This window comes from Lissotriton vulgaris, chromosome 8 (assembly GCF_964263255.1).
Source record: "Lissotriton vulgaris chromosome 8, aLisVul1.2, whole genome shotgun sequence".
Classification (NCBI taxonomy): domain Eukaryota; kingdom Metazoa; phylum Chordata; class Amphibia; order Caudata; family Salamandridae; genus Lissotriton; species Lissotriton vulgaris.
In genome coordinates, this window is record NC_141696.1 from 450,074,222 (window position 1) to 450,098,243 (window position 24,022).

At 43.3% G+C, this 24,022-nt stretch overlaps 1 protein-coding gene across 1 annotated transcript in view; it reads left to right on the forward strand.

The window, feature by feature from the left end:
- The window catches only part of LOC147697160 (ATP-binding cassette sub-family C member 5-like), a 2,119,944-nt gene that overhangs the window by 1,376,460 nt on the left and 719,462 nt on the right, over window positions 1-24,022 (forward strand). Inside the window, exon 16 of the mRNA XM_086934231.1 lies at window positions 10,754-10,865. Within this exon, the coding sequence (XP_086790357.1) occupies window positions 10,754-10,865 (112 nt within the window). The remainder of the gene's footprint in view (window positions 1-10,753; window positions 10,866-24,022) is intronic.

The following is a 24,022-nucleotide window of genomic DNA, read 5'->3' on the forward strand; positions in this document are numbered from 1 at the left end:
TGGCTCATGAAGGTCACATGGGTATGAGGCATTAGGGAGTTTTATTGGTGGCCTGATGTTGATGGTATGGTAGACAAATGGGTTTGGTTGTGCCTTCCTTGTTCTAAATGTGACAATCGGTTAAACCATTGTCAGTTGATGTTACTCCCATTGAGTATGCTTCAGGGCCATGGAGAAAATTGGGCATTGATCTCATTGGTCCTCTTGGTTTGTTTCCTAACAAGGATGTTTATTCTTTAGTCTTAATAGATTATTTCTCCAAGTGGCCAGAGTTAAAGGTTGTTAATAAAATTGGTTCGCCTCAAATAGTTGCATTTTTAGATTAAGTTTTTTTGTCGTGAAGGGCTACCCGAAGAAGTAGTCTCTGATAATGGTCCTCAATTTGTTAGCAAGGAATTTGATCTATTTCTTGAAAGGTGTGGCATCCTGCATAAAAGAGTTTCCAATTATAACCCTCATGCCAATGGTCAGGTTGAGCACTTTAACAGGTAGTCAAGGAATCTATCCAACTGGCTATGAAGAGTGGACTTGATTGGAGGAAGGCTCTACGTGCTACTTTGTTATCTTACCGTACCTCTCCGAATTCTGTCACTGGTTTATCTCAGTTCAAGATGTTACGTGGGAGGAGACCTGGTTCTAAGTTGTCCCCTAAACATCTGGTGGCAACCTACCATGCATGCAACCTGGCATCTCGTACACAGGGTATACGTCCAGATTCTCTGGTTAATATTTTCCTCGGGGTGAAAGATTCTTATAACTTTGAGTCAGTGTTCGATGATATTTTTCCAAATCTGGCTAGGAAGTTATACCTCCAATGGCGGTACAGTACTCTTCCGCTAAGAACATTCACAAGTAAATGGAAACAGCAGTCCCTGGAAAACTGCCCTGGCTGCAATGGTAGGCTTGAAGACGAAATGCACATAGTCTTCTTTTGTCCTGCCTACACTGCGGCCAGAAGGTATTGGGTTATTCCCTTATGTAAAAATCTAGGGTTTCGCAAATGCTCTGAGGCCTTAAGAATTCTTAAAACTGACTTATCAAAAGCGACCGTGTTTGCAATGGCCAAATTTCTAGAAGCAGTATGGCACAAGAGATTGCTCCTAATCCCAAGGGTACCGCATTCCTGAGCCCCTGATCGTGCTATCTTGTCTTAAAAATTTCTGTGTCATGCCACTATATGTAAGATTTTAGTTTTACCCGATTTATTGTTTTTAACTGAAAATTAGTAACATTTTAGACTGTTTTAGGGAATCATTGGTGGCTTGATGGATTGTTATAAAGAACAGGTGACGCATCCTTCTCTGTACTTATGTCCTTGTCGATTTGATGTAATACTGATGTTTGTTTTTGCTTGTACCAATTTTATGTGTATCTTTTATGGCAATCGTCGAAATAAAGATTAATAAAAGTAAAGGTTCTAAGTTGTTACCTTTGTGGATGAAAGTTAGATCATCGAATGATTCTGCTTTTAATTTAGCACAGGTTCGGGAGCGTGTTATGAAATATCAGGAGAAAATGAAGGGTCATTTTGTGCAACATCGTAACCACAGTTATAAAATTAAAGTGGTAGATTTTGTCTGTGTCAAATTTGGTGGTTTTTCTGGCAAGAAGTGGGCTAAATGGTCAGATCCTTGTAAAGTTTGGGAAGTTTTTAGCAAGGCGGTAAGAGTTGATGGGGGGAAAATCTGGAATTTCAGACGTATTTCTTTATGTAAATCTGGGAATTTACAATCATTTTCTCAATATACGATTTCTAATCCTTCTGTTGAGGATGAAAATGTTTCTTTTGTATTAGATACTTTTGACAATGCCATTTCTACTCCTTTTGCTTCAAGATCTTGTTCAACAAGTGTTGATAATTCTCAGGATTTAACTTCTCCTTTGTCTAATGATAACAATGCTGAGACATATAATGATGTTCTTGTATCTGAAAGCAATGTTGGTGAATTAAGGAAAAGTTCTCCTATTAAGCATACTCCAGTAAAATTGAAAGATGTTATTCATTATTAACTACTAATTGTTCTTATTCTTTTTCTGTTTTTTTTAATTCTTTTTTTATTTTTTTATAAGGGGGAAGGTGTGTGGTATTCCTGTGTTAGATGTTCTTTATTAGAATGTTATTATTCCTTCTGTGCTGTACATTCTTTTAATGGGAGTTGGCATTGCAAGGCTAGATCTCACCGTGTGTGGATGTATAAGCTGTCTGTGAAGAATAAATGACATCTTATGAACCTGCATCTTTTAATTACTACAGAATGCATGCGTTGAAACATCATATATTCACCAATGACATTCGATAATTTGATGGTGTGTCATTAGGAAAACTGCTGATACTTATTATGAAATTTCAGTAAGATTCCTTCCTCGCTCAGGCATAATACATTGACCACTCACTCATGCGCAACTTAAAATGCTGGAATTCACCTTAAATAGGACAATTCTTTTCAGACCCTCCGTGGATGAGGACATGTACACACAGAAAACTGAAGTGGAGACGTTGACGTCTATGTGTTTCTAGAAAAGGAAATGTAGTTGACATCTTCAATAAGGGGAATCGGCACTCTCACATCCTATTCTGGGAATGGCAACTGCAAGAGCATAAATTATAGCTGCATCAGTCCCAGGCAAAGGTGTTCCTAAGGTAGAGATAATGTCCAACATCCTCCCACTGCCACATGGAAGGCTTCTGCTAAATAATGACGCCCATATTCTTTCTTCACTGACTAATACCTTGGTGGGATGCAATATTTTCACTCCCATTTTCCAGTGTGTCAGAAAACTAGGAAGGATACGTAGGTGCTAGATATTGTGCGAATTGAAGACAAAATATGGTTTTCCTGCTCTCCACTGAGGGGCAAAAATCCTACAGTGCTTCGCCAAATGGTCAAGGAGACTTAAATTCTGTTTCAGAAAGGTGAAATAGGGCCAGTACCAAAGAATCAATATCATGTTGTAGAAACTTATTAAGTGCGATGTTCACCCCAAGTAGTATCTTAGCACTGTAGAACCAAGTGCAACTACCCAAAAACCAAATGCAATGAACAAGAAAAAGGCCTCTGAGTTAAAACGTGCAGGATTGCAGGAATAGCTGTGTTTTAAGACTTTGCGAAAAGTAAGAAAATATGCTTCTAGACATGAAGGTAAAGGCAGAGTTCTATAAAGCTGCTGTGGCCTGTAAAAAAAGTACAGCTGCCCACGGTTTTTGATTTACCACTTGAACCGCTGTCCACGAGAAGACAGATTGGAGACACAAATAGTTATGTGAACTAGACATAAAGACAAACATTTAATGTGCTCCTTTAATGTTAGCCAATGTAATGTCTAGTTCTGAATAAGTTGTACGTTATGACCGGGAATCTAGGTAGGTTCAAATAGACTACATTTTAATAATCAAAACAAACTGAAATCGACATATTCAATATTTGGGTTTTATATGAAAAAGGATAGACAAAGAATGTGACTTCGTGGATGTAGCTGGATAACGAAGGCTCTCAATAAAGCTTGATTTGATCAACCATGGCCAATGCTGGAACAAGTTTGATTCCCAAGTTTTTCACATAGGGGGCAGGGTTAAATTTGGTTCCAGAGAAAGAAGGCCGGATAAGATCTAGCAGGGTGGCTAAGAATCTACGCCATGTCTCTATTCAACTGTTTATCTTCAGAATATTGGCCTTCATTCAACATTCTACCCTAGTTAGTTGTGTAAATTGAAGGCCCCGCTGTGCACATCACCCAACCAAAGATATAACTATATACATTTATAAATAAATATATATATATATATATATATATATATATATATATATATATATATATATATATATATATATATATATATATATATATATATATATATATATATATATATATATATATATATATATCCTGAAAGAATGTAGTGTGGAAAGGCATGCTGAGAGAGAAGCCCGGAGGGCAGAGGACTGTTGTGTGCCTCTCGAATGCCAAAGGCACTTTGTTTATTTATATATATATATATATATATATATATATATATATATATATATATATATATATATATATATATATATATATATATATATATATATATATATATATATATATATATACATAAATGTGTGTGTGTGTGTATATATATATATATATAATGATATATATAATAATATATTTAATATATATTTATATTAACCAGCGACTCAGCTACTTCAAAATCCCCCTCCATGGTCCCATAGAAGGAATCACGCAGCTCTACAGACATCAGATAGATTTCTAATTTTAAATGTTCACGACAGTGCATCCCAACAGGGACATAACTAATGGCGGCAACATTGATCTTATGGGACCCAACATGATAATGGTCTGGCAGAGTGTTCAAAAGGAGCAACCCCGTTCTACGAGTCTTTTCAGCAGGATAGAGTGATTCACTGCATCAAAAGCCACTGAGAGGTTCACTAAAATCAGAGCGACTGGGGAATTATGGTTCCTGCTTTAACGCAGATCTTGGTAGGCTGCGACGACTGTAAACACAGTGCTTCAACCCAACCGAAAGCCAAGATGCCTTCTACGAAATTAGACAGTTTTTAAAAAATGGCTATTCCCGGCACCTTGGCCAGACAGGGGAGCTAGGAAATTGTATGAATGTTTGATAGACTTTTTGGATCCAACAAAGGCTTTTTAGTTGCGGGGTTACACTGGAATACTTTAAGCTTACTGGTACAAGGCCTGAGGTGTGAGAAGCATTCAGGATGGCTCTGGCAGAGCAGGAGCTAAGATCAGGGCATTTTTAAAAATTCTTGGTTGTAGCATAGCAACAGGTGAGGCTGAACGTTTGCTATTTCACGCTATTGTAGGAAAGTCCCCCTCTCTAAGGGAGAAAACTAGGACAAAAAACAAGCTTGTGCTGGACAGCAAATGGAAACAGGGAAGGCAATAAATGATGTATTGGGGTCTGGAAAAGCAGAAACTTTATTATTATAGAAATCTGAAATTGAATTGCACTTGGTTTCCGGACACAAAGGATCTGGCATTCTCGGTGTGCTACACAGATCTCTGTTGGCATCAAACATTGCTGCTGCCATTTTGGGAGCAGAAGGTTTTTTATTTGAATAATATGCAGGTTTCACCTTCCTGATTGCCGGTTTGTATTTACAATTCAGCTTTATCTACTGGACTTGGAGAGTCGGGTCATAATTATGGTTCCAGCAGAGCTCAAACAAACACAGAAGGACATACTTATGACTTTTGTGGCACAGAGCAGTGCAGCAAGTCATCTTGAGGCGTTGTCCTGTGTCACTGGGAAGGGGCAGGAATGCGCCGTATTTATCCAATGTTGGACATTCTTGTCCTTTTCCCTTGCACTGCCACCGTTTTGGCAGCCTAGCACCAGCGTAGTCACCCTTGCACCATGATGCAAAGATGCTTGTGTAGTATGCAGGATTGTTTTATGCAAGGAATGGGCACCTGCCTGCACAAAAATAATCAGCTGAGGCTTTTTGCTCTTCCTATGTGTGATACACAGTGCAGCACACATAGAAAGAGAAAAAAGCAAGAAGATATAAATATATTTTCCTTGTTATGCCTTCCCTGTGGAGGCATATCTTTGTGGTGCATTCCCAGGTTTACGAAGACTTGTAAATCTAAGAATGTGTTAAAAACCATGAGAGTTGCGTGGGAACACCCATGCAAACATCCATGGACCGCCTACACAGGGCAGAGTAACGCATCGCAGCAATTTGTTTTGCATTTCGTTACTCCATATTTTTGGAACATCTCATAGCCACGCAAAGTGGCTTTGCATGGTTTCAAAAACATATCTTATGGTTTGCGTTGCTCTTGCAACACTTTTCATGGTGCAAGAGTGGCGCAAACTGGGTCATAACTATGGCTCAGAGTCTTTAAGTTCTGTAAGCTCACCGAAGAACCAGTTGATCGAGATATGAGGCTGTCTATAGAGAATCTTCCTTACAGGAGTAATCTGATCCACAACTCGCCCCAGTTGCCTGAGACAATCGTTCAACAGACAGAATTTTCGTATCCTGAACCGTGGGATTGTTTGGGAAAGTCATATGGAGAGAAGGGTCCTCCGCAGTAATATTCTTTCAGTTTCGATATTCCGCTGAGTAAGTAGAGTCAGTGATTACCTTAGGGACTTTCAGGGAGTTACACGCAAAATGAACGCAATAGTGATTATGCCATGTCACTGGAAAGGACAGAAGACTAACATAGAGATGAGTTTGAACAACACATGTCAAGTTTATGGCCTTTGACGTGCGTAAAGAGAGGGGCGCACATAGTCAGATCAAACAAAGAAAAAGATCTGAACATTTTACAACCCTTGAGACAGAAGAGTTGTCAGACTGAATGTTGACGCCATCCAGAACCTTGGTGCGTGTACATTTGAATTAGCATGGGACAGTCCTATTTCTAATCATTCATATGCCTCTGAGTTTCTCACAGCGGTCTACAGACTAGTACAAATGATCACTGAGAACTAGAAATAATGCTTAATCTAGTAGAAAAACTTCAGGAGCCGGGGAAGTAAGAGTCCAATATGATACGTTTCAAATCATTCTTTAATAACATAGCCAGGCATTTATGTGCAGTAACTGAGTCTGTTTGTGTTATTTAGATATGAAAAAAGTTCCTATGTAAGATCTAAAAAAGGGCAGTATGTGACAGTATCAACCACAAAAGTATGTGCTACAAAAATATTGTAGCAAAAGTATGGACAACAAAAAAAGTTTTGCAAAGGAAAATATATTTAGCTGAATACACATTTAGGGTTTGATTTAGATGTTGGCTGAAAGGGTACTCCGTTGCAACGGAGTACCCTTTTCCACCAACCTGAAAGGCTGCCCACCTGATTTACAAATGGGCCGACCTTCAGTATGTAGAAGGCAAAAACTATTCTGTCTCCACTGCCTACCCAACCTTCCGACGGCCCGACAGTAAGATCAGTTGCAGATTTGACCAATTGTCCGCCCACCCAATTTAGAGTGGGCAAACACATAGCCAGTTTGTACTTTTACAAACCTTCACCTAAAACATGGCCTTATGTAAAAGTGAAACCTTTCTAATGACCTCCCACGCCATGGGAGAATATTATGGACACTTCAAGCTACCCTTTTTTTGTAAATATGTAATTGTAATTTTCAATGAAACCATACAACAAAGCAATAATAGATAAAAACATACATCTGCCCACGAAGAAGACAGTCACAAGACATAAATAAACGAAGAAATTTATGTAAGCACATATGCAGAGTGAAACTTGTATGGTGAGACACATTATTAATGTTGAAGCAGTAATGAATCAGTGGCACAATAAAAAAAGGCAACCACCCTAATGCATGCTAGAGCTGTCACTCATGCTATGGTTAAGCATGCAGTAGTCCCAGACCTGATCTCGAACCCCCAGATTTAAGTGACTGGAGTGCCGCCAGGCTGAACACAACGCGTGCTCTCCAGAATGTGTCTCTTCCACCATAAACCTCCCCTATGTACAGTGTTGGGCAGACCAACAGGACCACATCTGCATTCTTCTTGCATCATCAGGGGCATGCTGATCAATCCCTGTGAAACATAGCATGAATGCGACAAGGAGTTAGGAACGCCCGGTGCAAGAAATAAAAATGGGTCAGTTTAAACCTAGCATTAGAAGATACCTTGGGGGTGTGGGCTAGGGACTTCTTCCAAGTGGAAGCCATCCACTGCTAATGCAACTGAGATAAATCTACCTGTGATCCTTTCAGTAGGGCTCTGTAAGCAGTGTAACAGCCTTCGTCCTCCCCGTTATAAGGTAGAGATTGCGTAGGCATTAATGCTCCAGAGGGTCTGCGGATCCCAGCTCCCACCAGGTCCACACTTTACCCATCAGGGTCCCATGAAGTAGAAAGTGTCTAGCTGGGATACTATATGTCTCTCCCAGGTCCAGAAAAGGGTTGCCTCGCCCGTGAACAAGGCACCCATTATAGTGAGTCCCACCTTGACCCATACATGCAAGTCACCCTAGCTCCCCTGAGGTTGCCAATACTGAGCAGTCAACAAGGAGAGTTCACAATTATAGGGGACCCTTGTATGTGTCCTCTGTAGCGTCCTCGCCCTGATGTGCCTCGCTGTCCTAATCAATACATTTTAGCAGCTCACAACCGATGGGGGGGTTGGTTTTAACAATTTACGGGTCAAAAAAGCCTTAGAAGGCAGTCCGTGCTTCCCATGGCCCAAAGCATACAGATGAAATATTGCTACTGAGCTACCCACTACACCTGGCAGCTAGGTGGTAAATCTCAAAGTTCTGAGCAGCCATTAACCCCCCATCCACTGGTAGTTGCAATTTCCACTGGGCTACCCGACGTCTTGAAGATCCCCAGAATAGTGTAAGAGGAGTGCTGTCCAATTCCCTAAAGAACTCTCAAGGGAGTCCCACCGGCAGAACCGCAAACGAGTGGAGCAGTCGTGACAAAATCACCATTCTAGAAACAGCTACCCAGCCACTAACAGAGAGAGGGCGGATAGTCCAAAATGAGACTGAATGTCGCAGGGCAGAGATGGCCTTGCCAAAATAAACCTCGAAGAGCCTCTCTCCTTACCTATAGATGGCTATCCCAAATAACGAATGGTAGTCTCTTCAAGTTACCTGATGACTGCATGGCCATCCTAAGAGAGGTGGGACATTGTTCCAAGCTCTTAATTTGCATTCAAGTGGAATAGGTTATGCTCATGAAGTATCACTAAAAATAAGAGCTTAGAATGCTCCAGGAGATTTCGTTCGACTTTAGTTTCTATATCTGGCAAAGTGTGTTTTCAGTTCATTTTTATCAAAGTGCATTTGGTGCCATACCACTCATTATTATAAGTCTCCTTCCCGGGAATATTTCTTAGCTATAGAATTGATTAAGGATTTCATGTTGAGTCTTAGGAAAGTGTTTCCTTCAGTTAAAAAAAGCTTCTCGGCAAGTTGATGGTTCTCTCTTTTGAACCAATGCAAAAGACTGATTTACAGCACCTATTTTGAAAGAAAGATTACTTTTTTATTGGTTACTACTTCAGCCAAACAAGTAAGTGAGCTTCAGATTCTCTGTACTGATGAACTGGGTATCATTAAGAACTAATTCCATACATTTGCTAAAACTTCTGTATGGTTTCGATCGATACTGTGGTGGATCAAGCTTCTTTGAAATCTAATTGACAAATACTTAAATTTCGGGCCTGATTGAGCTGTTAAGTTTGGGTTAGCTATCTCTATTCTACATTTTTGGACTATCCCAGAGAATCTTAATTATAACGAAGAGATGTTACCTACTTAAAAATCCTAGTTCTTCACAATGGGTATTCTCTGTGAACTCATAGATCCCTACCCTCCTCTTCACTTTTTGGGCCACAGATTTTGAAATGGATTTTGCATTAATATATTTATTTCCTATGGCTCCCAAAAAGGAACTGCCCACTGAAATCATTCTCACCATGACTGGATAGGACAGACTTTCATGGTTCTTAAAGACGCAGAGCAAATTTACACATAGTGAAATGTGTTTCATTAGGGAGCCATGCTCTACTTTTCTTTTTCACTGACTTCACTGTTTTTATGTAAATATTGTTTGACTTGTATTTTGGATAATTGAATAAACAGCAAGAGTGAATGTATGATGTTACAACACATATATTCACAACGCATACCAATACAACAAAACTTTTACAACGAAGGGTCCATTACAACGCATGGCATTACAACGCAGCTGCTATTAGAACGCATGCCATTACAACGTAAGTATGGGTAAGTATTTTTTTTAAATTTTAATTAATGGGAATGTAATAGTAGAGTAAATATTGGATAATGTAGGGGTTAAAATTACTATTCAAACTCCAGGGGGTGTAATAGTAGGGTTAGTGTTGGATAGTGTAGGGGTTAAAATTACTATTCTAACTCCAGGGAGTGTAATAGTAGGGTAAGTATTGGGTGGTGTAGGGGTTCAAATTAAAATAAATACTTACCCATACTTACGTTGTAATGGCATGCATTGTAACAGCAGCTGCGTTGTAATGGCATGCTTGTAATGGCATGCGTTGTAATGGATCCCGTGTTGTAAAAGTTTCGTTGTAATGGTAGTGCGTTGTGAAAGTTGCGTGGTAATGGCTGTTTCCCAGCAAGAGTTGCCTTTTTCCTTTGCCTTTTTTATAATTTGGTTCATTGGTTGATTGAAAAATATAACAAGAAATTGTGTTATGGGATCTCACACATAAGCGGAGATATGCTACCTTTTATTAATACCGAGGGTGAAGAACTCAGAGTACAAGTCAGCAACTTTTACTTGTCTTTCAATGTTTTATCTCATTGTTATAAACAAGACTTCTATTGTGTCTGTGTTGGAAACCCAAACATAATGCAACAGTGCATCTCCTTCTTGGTCTAAAACAAGGATCTCCAGCATATGTCCAGTTAGGCTGGATCCATGCATGATTTTCACGATAGCTGCTCACTGTGCAATAACTATGCAGATGTATTGCTTTTAAATTAATTTTACATGAACATTCTGAAAATGTGGTATGTAGTTGAATCTCCTGCACCTACTGTGGTCCTCCCTCATTAAAAAATTCTTAAATGTTTTGAGAGGTTTTGGAAAATTTGATTTTGAATTTGTTTTGCTATGTAGATGATTATGTACAGAAAAGAAATAAAAATCATTCTGCCAATACAGGCTTTTTGAAGAATGCATGATTCCTCACCTGAAGATGTAATTGGCTTAATGCACAGCAGTAACAAAACTTTTTTTTCCAGACTCTAATCAGAAAAAATTTACGATGCAACTTGAAAAATGTTACAAAGTATGAAGCAAAGGTAATAACCAGTACTCAATCTGTATCGATTATTCATGGACACAGGGATCAAGGTATGACATTCTCAGACTTCATTCATATTTAAGATGATTGTAAGACTAGTTAATGAGCATTTGAAATGTATTAATATTGCTATAATCGAAAATAGAAACTTGCTAAATTCTGTTCCACATATGTATCTCAAAGTGAGAATTTAAGTCTTTTTGAAAAGACCAAAAAGAAACCAATAATGATTAAAGCAGGAGATTTTCTCTGTGTTCCTCTGCTCTCGTTTGTTTTTCCTGCTGGAGTCTACCTAGACCTGCATTGGAAGGAAAATCAGTAGTGATGGACCTGTCCTAAGTAGGGCAGGGTTATCACCACTCACTCTTGGCAGTCCTGTGCCTGACGGGCTGCCTGGTTAAAGGTCCCCATCAGTGGAGCTAGCTGCGCGCTAGGAAGTCGGAAACTAGGGGTTCTCCTCCAATAAATGGATGGAATAACTGGATGTTTAGTTGGGTGAGAGCCCAGCCAATTTGTCTCTCCACAAGATCATAATGTATTGTATGAATCTATAACAAAACGGGAAGATACTAGATTTTATTTCAATGTGGGTGAAGACAGGTGGAATGATTTGGGCAACATGACTAGAAAAGATAGATAAGTACCAGGTAGTAGCTTAATTTAGGTGGATAGGGTTAGCAGGAAATGAGGGATGGGGAAAGAAAACTAAAAAGCTATGACATTAAAGCACCAATAATTAATTGTCTTTTAAAGAAGTAAAGCAGAGAGACTTTGAAAACATGTATGTCTTAATAGATTAAAGAAAACTAGACAACTTTTGCTAAATGTTATTCAAATGACAAAAGGAAATTAGTACACAGGTTTAGCCTGTGAAGAAATGTGACAAGAAAATAATGAAAAATGTTATGTAAGACAAAGCGTGGCATACATTAAAATAACATGCAGAGACCCATGATTTGAAGAACACAGTAGTATTGATAACAAGGTTTAAAAAAAATGAATTAATTTTAAATAGAACTGTAATGGTTAAACATATAATATTGTAAGTGTGAATTTGTGCATATAGACAGAAATCTCCATTGACGATAGAGTAGAAAGAAGCATACAAAAAACAGAGCTAAACAAAAATAGAGATATCATCGGCTATCAAGCAACAGTACACAAATTAAGCACACACAAGATGGTTTCTTTCAAACAACCTATATGAAGTCTAAACTAAAATGAAGAGAAAAGGCAATTACATTTAAGAAAAGATTAAAGTAATTGGTGGAAAGAAGCTAACTGAATGCAGATACAAAAAGAAAAATGGAATGGAATGAACATGGCCCACCACAACATTGTCACAAATCCATGAATACTAGAGTGTGTATGTTTTTCTGCTGTCTCCCCTTTTTGTGTTACCCTGTCTGCCACCCTTACTACCTGGGAAACCCCTACCCTTGTGTGCTTATCCTACCCCTCCTTTGCTTTTTCAACCAAGCTTTTCCCCCTCCTCCACATTGTGCTCTCTGTCATTTGTTTGCTCCCCCATATTCATCTCTCTCCCTGTTTGCTCTCCTCTTTGTCTTGCTTCCACCCACCCAAGCCACCCTACTGTTCCTTCTCCCTTTGCATGTTGCTTCCTATCCTCACTTTGCTTCGCGTATCCCCGCCTGTTTGCTTTCACTCACTTTTGGTGTTGCCCCCACCCAATGTCTTCTTTCTGCGCTGTGTTTCTTGCTTCCACCCGCAATCGCTTCATTTTGTAGGTGCATGCATGCTTGGTGCACGCGCCTACAAAATGACATGACCAGCTGCGTATACCTTTTTTCTCTTTTTTAATCTAGATTGGTCGATTTGAGATTACCACTTATGGTCTTAGGTTTTACTGCTTGTAACAACCTCTTTTGCTGTGAGTGTAAAGATGTGAGCATGCACAGACACTGTAAGTATGCAAGTCACAGAGCTTAATGGAGAGTGTAGAGAGTCTGTAATTATTTCAGTCACTCTGGCAAATATTGAGATTAGCTATTTTTCCTGTCTTGAGCAGATTTTTTGTAATAATGATAGGGTTATGTTGAGGCCACTGAACACTGTCGTAGGTAGACATCTCAGTGTGTTTAGCAGGCAGGCATCTTAGTGTGTTTATCACTAATAGAACAGTGGAAACAACTCATCTCTCTTCCCAACTTCCCAACTTCTCCAGTTCACTTTTCTCCTTCATATGCCATTTGTTTGTGTCTGCAAATTCCTACCACAAACTATGTGCCTCAAATGAGCAAGGTCATATATTAAAATGCATTTAATAACAACATGGCAAGAAAATCCTTAGGGGGTTGGACACCTTATGAGCTCCTGTTATGGATAAGAATGTGGGTACCAAACTCTATAATGTCAGCACAGTGACGGCTGAAACTCAATTTGACCTCAATGACCATTTAGAAATTTTACAGGACCTAAAAGAATTTGCAGCTTTACGAAGCAACGTCCAAGTAAACACGCCGCCACAGGGGAAGTTAAAACGGTAACGGCAAGACCTGCCAGGGTCCCGAAGTTTGGGGACATGGTCAGAGAGAAAATTGTGGACAAGAAAGAATTTGGGCCACTCTACAGATCACCTGTACCTGTCCTGGCTGTTGAGGGAACAAGGACGGTCCTGCTTCCGCACCTTGCCGGTTATTGAGACAAAATGTTTGTCTACATTGATCTGATTAAATCACACTATGTGGCTAATCCTAAACAGTAGGCCACGTGGGCTCCCGGTTAGCCATCACACTCATCTTGCTATTGTACAGGAAGTTCAGATGGAAGCATTAATAAGAACTGAAGACTCCATCCTCCAAAGAGAATCCGTGAACAGCAATGATGTGATGCTTCTTCTAGTTGAAACAAACACAACTGTACAGTCAAGAGGTACAGAAATTTCAGTTAGAAAAATTGATGAAGTCTATGTTAATGTGCCGCAGATCGAGTCATCCACCAGTTCCACAAAACCTGCTGAGCTGCCAAGGATAGAGCAGATGGCATCTGGCTACTTTGTGAATTAGGATGACTTCTCATCAGATCCAAGTGAAGCTAAGCTGCCGACACCGCCCCTGCCTTTCAAGCTTCGAATTTTGGATTTCTATCTTTGGCTGAAAAAGACTTACTTTGTTGTTCCCTGGGTACATCTATGGATTACAATTGAATTACTATTCCTGGTACTCTGGATTTGTATAGTAACTGTCTTGTTTCTATTTCTAAATGGAAACTTTCCCCCAGAACGCTCTGCAGTACCACTTGTAAACTTGGTCCTTAAGCCACATGCATCATCACATCGTGAACTAAGAGACTTGTCCCTGGTGAACATTACAGCGGTTCCAGTTCCCAAAGGAATTGTATGGGACACAGTATAATATGATGTATATGGTTCTACTGAATTTTTGAAATTTCCAAATCTGTTTACAAATTTCTTCAGATTACCTCATCACCTCTCTCTTACTTTCTCTGATTATTGGGACATTGAAACTGTGCATTACTTGCTTTCCGATTTAGAGTAATCAGCTGCATTTTCTAATGATAAATTATATAATGGCACTAGTAATTTTTTAATTAAAAGGGGTAGAGATGCACACCTTCATTGTTACATTTCATCCATGTTTACACCAATCCGTAACATTATTGGCGTGCAAACTTTATAATAGTTGAAAATATTGGTGTTTAACTCATTGGATTCATATAGCTTTGTGGCTGTGCAGCTTAGTGTATCCTCAGTTGGCTCACCCGTGTCTTGGTATACTTGCAGCGCAATGGGACGAAGCGCGGTTCAAGTTTGCATGCCGATAATGTTATGGATCGGTGTAAACATGGATGAAATGTAACAACGAAGGTGTGCATCTCTCACCCCTTTAATTCATTGCATGAACTGTTCACCTCAAATTTGAGAGATAGCTCCAAGGATAAAAAGGAATTTGAATAAAACATAAAGAAGATAAATGAACATAAGCAAGTTGAAAATGCAAGTAAGCCCTCGGGACATGCAATTCACATTCTTCTCCGGCCCACACCGGTCATTCGCTCGTATTGACTACCTTCTAGTGCCACAGTATCACAACACTACAATCCAGGAAGTTACACATCTAGCAAGAGGAATTTCGGACCACTCGCCGTTATTAGCACACCTCACAGTTGGGGACAAACAGGAGGGCTGCACTGCGCCGATAAACGCTTGGTATCTGCGCTGTGAAAACATTAGAAAGAAACTCATCCTCTCGGTGGATAGATACTTTGAGGAAAACAACGGTACAGTGGCCTCTTCCACGGTGCTCTGGGAGGCTTTTAAGACCGTGCTTTGAGGGGAGGCCCTTTCCGCGATTTCAGGTCGCCGTAAGGAACGAGAGGAACAAATTGCTAATATGGAAAGGGACCTCCTGGAGCTGGAAAAGAAGGCCCAGGCTGGGGATGAGCCAGGGGCAATCCACCTTATGGAACTCAAGGCGGCGGAATACAGGGTCCTTGACACTGACGCGGCCAGGACCGTAGCTAGAGATAAAGAAGGTAGACTCTATGACCAAGGGGACAAGGCAGGCAAGCTCATAGCTTTGCTAGACAAAAACAGCAGGCTCAAAGAATAGTCGCAGAGCTCAAAACGGAGTCTGGAGCCGTAATTACGGAACCCCAAGCTATAGTTAGGGAGTTCGCCTCACACTACTGGAAGGTATACAGCAGCGGCTCGGGCAGGCCAGAGGAAGACTCAGTCTCCATGCTAACTGACATCCAGATGCCTACCCTCTCGGATGCGGAGCGAGAGGCCTTTGAAGAGCTGCTCACAGTGGAGGAACTCACCCGGGCGATTGTGGACCTCAAACCAGGAAAAGCGCTGGGGCCAAATGGCTTGCCAATAGAACAGTACAAACTCACACCTGGCGGGCTCAGTCCCTACCTGAAGAGGATGTTTGAGGAGAGCAAGGAAAGGGGCGTTTTACCTCGAGACCAGCGTATTGCAACAATAGTGGCCATCCCCAAGGAAAGGAAACCAAGGGACTCTTGTGCTTCCTATAGGCCCATATCCCTACTCAACACAGAATTTTAGACAAAGTCCTCGCAAACAGGCTCAAACCTGTCCTGCCCGTCCTGGTCCGCCCGGACCAGTCTGGCTTCATGCCCCTCCGCAACACAGCACTCAACCTCCGCAGGCTGCACAGAGTGCTGGGTAGATGCCATACCCTCCAGGAGGACGCAGCAGTAATATCCCTAGACACGGCAATGGAATTCGACACGATCGAATGGCCATACATGATGGCGATCCTCTGCAATCTGGGCTTCGGCCCGAGCTTTATGGGATGAGTGCGCCTCCTTTACTCGGCGCCTTTGGCTCATGTCTCGGTAAACAATAAAATCTCGGAAGTATTCGAACTCGGACGAGGAACGCGACGGGATGCCCCCTGTCGCCCCTCCTCTTTGCCCTCTCTCTTGAGCCCCTGGCTGCGTGGATCAGGCAGGACCTGTCCCTAAAGGGGATACGTTGGGCTGACGGGTGGGAGGACAGGATCTCGCTCTATGCGGACTACGTCCTTCTTTACCTCACGTGGCCTCGTAAGTCTCTAATAGTGGCCATGGATATCTTCGCCAGCTTCGGGAAAAACTCAGGATATAAATGTAAATGTTTTATACTTGTAAAGCGCACACCTGCCCACACCGCGGGCGTCCGGGCGCTGTATACCTCTGGGGAACCCTCTCCTGCCTTTCCCTGTGAGATGGTCCCTTCTGGGCAACCCCAAGGTGAGACCAGGCATCCCCGGCGTTGAAGGGGCCGTTGTGAAGATTAAGCAAGCTATTGCCCAGAGTTGCAGAGTGGGACCCAAGGTTCGAGTAGGCGCTGAGGTGAGAATTATCAGGCCCGCAGACATTTTTGACCCAAGACCCTGCCGCGTTGGGAATCGAACCCTGGTCCCGGGCCGATCTCAGCTTCCGGGTCTGCCACCTCTAACCATTGAGCCACACTTCTCCACAGCATACAGCATCAACTGGGGCAAGTTCATACTGTATGTCCAACGAGGCGATACTCCCATGCTCCCCCGAACCTGCCCGATCGCGGTGGCCACGGAGGGATTCCATTACCTTGGCATATTTATTTCCCGGGAAACGATGATCATATACGAAAGGAACCTTCTCCCGCCTTTGCAACGGTTCAGAAGGGACGCTGCCTCCTGGCGACAGCTCCCACTATCCCTCCTAGGGCGGGCGGCGCTCTTCAAAATGATGGCGTTGCCAAGGTTCTATACGCTCTACAAAACTACCCAGACCTTGTTCCGCACTCCTATTTCGCTTCTATTGAGGCCACACAGAGGGAACTGCTGTGGTCGGTAGTGCCCCGCATATCCCTTCAGAAGCTGACCCTGGGATGGTTCGACGGAGGCATAGCACTCCCAAACATCCGTAAATACTACTGGGCTGCACACCTCTCAGCCATCAATCATGGCACGTACTGCGATGGGAACGACCCGGGATATGCAATGGACGGCTGGATCCTGCCAGGCGGGAACTTTGAAGCTGCGCTCTACTCCAGGCCGGGAAGATACGCACTGACTGGGCCCACGCACCACTCAGTGCAGCTGTGGCACATCGTACAACGCGAACTAAGGTGGGCTGACACCCTCACGATGGCCACTCCTTTATGGGTCTCAGAGAAACTGGGCACACTTGGCCGCACCAAAGGGTTCTGGAACTGGGATCTCATAGGCATTTCTCACATTCGAGATCTGTGGGGCCCGGACGGGGTGGTATCCTTTGCCTCGCTCCAACGCACCTACGTGCTGGCACACTCGGAACACTTCAGGTACCTACAGGTTAGGCACTCCCTCCAGGCAAACATCCCCATGGGAACACAACCCCCTGACTTCTCCCCGCTAGAAGACAGGCTTCTAGATGGCCACCTCCCCGAACATGCCATATCACTCACGTACAAAAAAATCATCAACAACTCCCCGGACCTACTGCTCCCCATCAAAGGGAAATGGGAAGCCGACGGACTAGAAATAGATGAGGAAGAATGGAGAACTGCAATTGCCTCCCCTAAGGAGGTTGCCATATCGGCCAGACTCCGGCTCATTCAGCTAAAAATACTACACCGAACGTACCTCTCGGGGACAAGACTGCAACGAATGGGTCGGAGCGCAGATGGGCTTTGTAGGCGGGGGTGCGGAGAGGTGGGGACCTTCTTCCATAGACTGTGGGAGTGTCCACTACTGGTTAACTACTGGGCCCGGGTGACCCGCTGTATGCAGGAGGTTTGGGGGATTGGAGCTTAGACTTGAGGCGAAGAGGTGCCTTTTAAACATTTGGGATCCAACAGGCCTGTCACATCGTGGGAAGCTATGGGCTACACTGGGGTTTGCAATTGCTAAAAGAAACATCGCTAGGCTGTGGGGGGCAGTTCAGCCTCCTAAAGTTGGCTCGTGAAAACTGACATGGACTGGTGCATGCTCCAGGAAAAAACAGTGTACATGGCACGAGGGTGCCAGAAGAAATGGATAGAAGTATGGACCACCTGGAATGAATATAGAGGTAACATCTGTGACCCCCCCCCCCCCTCCCCCCGACTATCCCGTGTGACGAACAGCTTGTAATGTGAACAAAATGTGATGTAATACCAACTATCCCTCCAAACTGTGATCAATGTTTGTGTACTGTAATCGCTACCTAAATGGATTGCTTTAATGAAACACAAGACGTTTTACATGTTGTCATGGGGTGATACAGGGTTGTTTTTTCCATCATTTAGAAATACTGAATCGATGGGATCATGGATTTTGGGCCTGTTAAGGATCGGGAGCTCAGAGGGATGGGGCACATTGCATTTTGGGATATTTTATTTATAATGAAAACGAAGGCAAAAAGGGGGAGTGTGAAAGGAAAGGTTAAAGTCCGTTGTTTAGCTTTCGTTAGAACTCAGTATTTGCATGTAATCACCTGGCAGCAGTTAATGAAAGGGGGAGAGGCATAAAACAGTTGGTTCACTTGAGGGATATAGTCAGTATTTGAACAGAACACGCGCGCCTTGGCACGCATGAAAATGGAAATATGGCGTGAGAGAATTCGGCATGTTGTGTTAAAAGATGTTGGAATCTCTGGGAATGACGTTTGAATTACAGGATTGACTGCATGTCATGGTAAGCACGAAGGAGTTCTTAGCAAGTTTTGTGCTAATAAGTAACGTGATATTAAGCCATTAGTTTAAGGGGTTGGAAGCATTAAGCCGTAATGTACTTTTGTGTAAGATTTAAGAATAGCATGGGTCGGAGTTTGTTGGCATATATGTACGTTTGATGGTGAAAAGCTCCTGGCAATAGGCTTGAAAAACGTGTATAGTCTAATTTGTAGGTTTATTGCAAACACTACTTTTGAGCACATTTGTAGGATTTTAGTGGTTTCGAATGAAATTTATTTTTTACTGTTAAAAAGTAAGTCAAATGAATGTGTTTGTATTTTTTTATAGTCTCTGACGAAGGGAATTTCCCCTGAAATGCATTGGGTGGATGGTTTAAAATCATGACGTGTGGCACCTATTTTAGCTCCTGAGCCTTTTGTGAAACATTAGGGTTAAGCACTTTACATGGATAAAATGAATTGGATAAACAGATAAACATGGAAGATAAATATAAGGTGAAAATTAAGGATAATAGTTGAAAATATTGGCGTTTAACTCATTGGATTCATAGAGCTTTGTGGCTGTGCAGCTTGGTGGAACCTCACTAGTAATTTTTGAGACATGTCCTATTGCCAACATTATGGTGTCCATTTTTTACAAAAGCCAGTATCCCACACGCTGCCTATAATCACACACAATGAGAACATTGCCCAACACCAACAAAAGGTAGTTCAAAGACTTCTGCTCAAAAGTCTGCTTATTTTTCAGGGTTTGATACATCTGACCCAGTCTAATATTATTATAGGCTAGCACCGACACCAGCTAAGAAAAATATGCTAACAAACACCAAGCTGTAATACTCTGCTTCTTTTATTTCCTGACTATACACGGTTTAGACTTTTGGACAGACAGTATAGATACGAAATCTATTTGGGTGACAAAAGATTGGCAGGTTCAGGGAATGGAGGCCTTATTTAGAAGATGTCTAATACCACATCAAATAATTTTCCTGAATAAGACAGTGCAACACAACTTCTAAAAGAGACCATTAGTAATAGATTCCTTACCTTAGAATTACCCCCAGGCTTCAGACTGGATCTGGAGAATTTTCTTCTCAGCAGTACCCCTGCACGTCGGTAGGTGGCGTTGGTCGACTCCGCATCCGTCGGCGGCGTCATGGTCGCTGACATCAGTTCTTTCTTTTTCCGTGGCAGCCTAGCGCAGAATCAGAGAGAGCTTGCCCTTAGTCATTTTTTGACGAAACTTTTTTGCCTTTTGTTGACTTTTTTTTGAGTCTTTGACTCCTGGTGCACGAGAGATGTCCCATCCTCAGACCGGCTTCAAGCCCTGCAAGGTCGGCCACAAACTGATGTCTGTGACGGACCCGCACCTCCTGTGTCTCTGGTGCTTGGAGTGCGACCACAACCCGAGGTCATGCTCCAAGTCTTGGGCAATGAATCCGAGGTCTTTGTTAGAGCGGTCCCGAAAGCTTCTGAAGGCCCGGCAGTCGGCTCTGCGTCGCTCCAGCTCAAGGGGAAGCTCTTGAGACCGGTCTTGGAGCCACCACACCTCGTCAGAGTTTTTGCACTCATCGGATAAGAAGAAGGGGACGAAGCATCATCGCGCTTTCCCTTCTCCGCGTCGGCAGGTTAATGCTAGAAGGGACCCAGAGCGTTGTCACTCCAAAGTTCCATCTCTGGTGCCTGACTCAGGGACGACTCCGCGTCTTCTCCCTTTTCCGGGAGCCAGAGCATCCCCTGCCCAGCTTCGTACATTTTATGAAGCCCTCCATCAAATCTTTGGGCAGCCTGACTCCTTTGGCGCACCTTTGGGCCCCGCAGAGTAGGTCTGGGGCCCTGGGCCTTCAATGCTGCAGGCTCTGGCACCCGAGGGCCTCCGTGGATCCTGGCCTAGATCCGGATCGCTGCTGGTTGACCTTCCCCGGCGTCGATCCCGGCGACAATGCCCCCGGCGTCGGCTGGTCGCAGGGCTGATGCCGTCCCCATCCTAATCCCCGAGATGGACCTGGAGCCGGACAGACATTGGTCGATGTCGAATCCAATGCCGGAGGGTACTTTTGTTCCCTTGTTCATCTCAGATGTTCCCTATTGCCCTGAGGGTGGTGATAAGGACTGGGAGGGTTTGCTGGACCCTTTGGCAGATCAGCTGGAAAAACCAGACTGGAGAGAGGAATTGGGTGATGCCAGTGGTCTGGACACTTCACCAGACCTTGGCATGCTTTCTCCCCCTGCCGTGGCTTCAGAGGAGGGAGCATCCTATGCTGTAGTGGTGCATAGGGCAGGCAAGGCCTTGGGCCTGGAGCTCCCTACAGTGTCAGTCAGGACAAATCTCCTGACGGAGGTGCTTCAACCTGTGGCAACTTCCTCCGAACCCCTATTGCTCTTCAATGAAGCCCTCACGGATGTCAATCTGGGCACTTGGTCCAAGCCCAGCACAGGGGCTCCAGTGGAACGGACTATTGCCCGCCGCCACCGCCCGGCCCTGGGTGATCCCATTTTCTTCACCCAACACCCTTCCCTCGAGAGCTTTGTGGTCCAAGCTTCTTCTTTCAAGGGCACATTCCCTTCTGCTCTCCCAGCTCTCTTGACCAAGGCAGCTATCGAAAGGGTCCCTGCGCTAGAAGTAGGTCATGGTTGCTATTCCAGCTACTTTCTGGTGCCCAAGAAGAACACCTGGCAGGTTCCCTGAATGCCAGGGCGGAGGAACTCAGCTGTCGGTGCCTGGTGGATCACAAATGGTGTCTTCACTCGGAGGGGGTCCAAGGTCTCCTTCAGCAGTGGGGGGAGCCTTGGTTAGATCTGTTCGCCACCTAAGAGAACTGGTAATGCCACTAGTTCTGTGCATTGTAATTTCCAAGGCGGCACTTGCTCTGCAACGCTTTTTGTCGTGAGTGAAACTGCAGCCTCCTGTATGCCTTTCCAGTTGTACCTCTTTTGCCCCGAGTGCTGCAGAAGATCAAGAGCGACTGGGCCCATCTCATTCTTGTGGCACTGGACTGGGCACGAAGAGTCTGGTATCTTCAGCTCCTGAGCATTACTATCGATCCTCGGATCAGACTGCCCCTTCAGGAGGGTCTTCTGTCGCAGTAGCAAGGGATGGTCCCCCACCCAACCTGCCCAGCCTCCGCCTTGTTACGTGGAGATCGAGCGACAACAGTTGACAGCATTTGACCTTCTGCCCGAAGTTTGTAATGTCATCTTGGCAGCCATGCGTCCCTCTGCTAAGATGGTATACACCTGTTGGTGGACCAGGTTTGTGGCATGGTGCACAGCAAAGGCTGTGGATCTCCTTTCCTCCCCTTTTTCTGAGGTTCTTTTGTCCTTCTTGTTGTGAAGAACCAGGAGACGCCAGGTAAGATGAATTTGAATTTATTCATATACAGCTGGACCATCAAAGCAGAGCAGCGGAGATCACAGTTAATACCAACTGACACTGCTAGTACTCCCAGTGCAGAACCTTCAGTGAGGTTCCAAACTAGTGAAGTTCCACAACAAGCACAGACTACTACATGGGTCTTTCCTTACAACAGAACAACATAAAGAACCCGAAAATAAAATAAAATAATCTAACAAACAAGCTGAACCATGCCTGTGAAAAGAAAAGAAGGTTAAACAAAGTACAACAATGAAGTACAAACCTGAAGAGAAATAAGCTGTCAAAAGGAAATGGATTAAACTCTGTAATGAGTAGGAAGCTTCCTGACTCGAGAACTAAGCCTCAAACTCAAAGCAGGATGATTAACAGACTCTAAGCACCTCTCATTACTTCCACTTTCAAAACTTTCACCCAAAGCACAATTTTTCATCAGAAAACACTTGTTCCACCACTGTCCATTCTCAAGTTTCACAGAATTGCCTTTCACATTTACAACCCTGAATGAAGGACCAAAGTTAGAAAAGCCCTTCCTCACATGGAGAGGTTTCTTCACACAGACACAATTACCCAAACAGATCTCCAAGTCTTTCACCTTCTTCGTGGAGTCAAAATAGCTTTTCTGCTTGCTTTGAGTCATACCTCCATGACTCCTCACACTGCCATCCGACCACTGTCTACCCTTGACCCACTTGTTCATCCAACAAGGACTAAAAGTGGTGGAAGCTCTCTGGCCACGTAACAATTCAAAACGTGAAACTCCTGTGGCCAAATGTGGAGTGGTTCGATAGAACTACAGCATGCCCTTCACAGATTTGTAACCAACACATTTGTTGGCCAGAGCCCAATGTATGCACTCCCCCAGCACCCTGTTCATGCGCTCAACTAAACCATTGTTCTGGGGGTGGTACAGAGAACATTTGAGGTGCTTGATCCCACAAGTATGAAGAAAATGTTCAACCTCACTAGCAACAAACTGGGCACAATTATCGATCACCAGAAACTCAGGAAAACCTTCCTTCATAAATACATCATTAAGAAATTTAACAACTGTCCTAGAGCTCACCTCCCTAACAAACCTGACCTCTGGCAACTTGGAGTAATAGTCCTTCATGACTAAAGCAAACTTAGATGATGGATCAAGCGCATTGAAAGGACCTACAATATTGAGCCCCAACTCTACCCATGCTGCAGACGGTAAATCAATTTGAGAAAGGGGAGCATGCGTAATTTGATCGTTTTGTCACAACTAGAACAGATAACTGTTAGGTTTCACCTTTGCCCAAACACTGCAGGAACGAAGTATGGCCCAACACACTACCTGCACCCCAAGGCTGCTCCCTGAATACAACACAACGAGCAAACAATTGAGTGCAGGGAGAGAGAGGGAAAAAAGGATCCGGGAGACTGTCGAGCGCAAATTGGACCACCCCAGAGAACAGTACTGCCACACTAGGTCTGCACCTGGAAAACAAAAAGCACCAAAATTACCTGACTGCTCTAACTCACATAAATAGCTCCCACTCCTCTTATCTATGACCATGCAACAACAACAAGCATACACATGACTCTTACCAGTCCATGGTGTCGGCGTAGTCCCACTGGGGAGTTAATGCAACCCTCTTGTGTGATCGGGGGCTGAGATGTATTCAATGAATGAGGTAAAATCAGGCAGCTCCCAAACGTGTCTCCAATGTATTTCAGGGG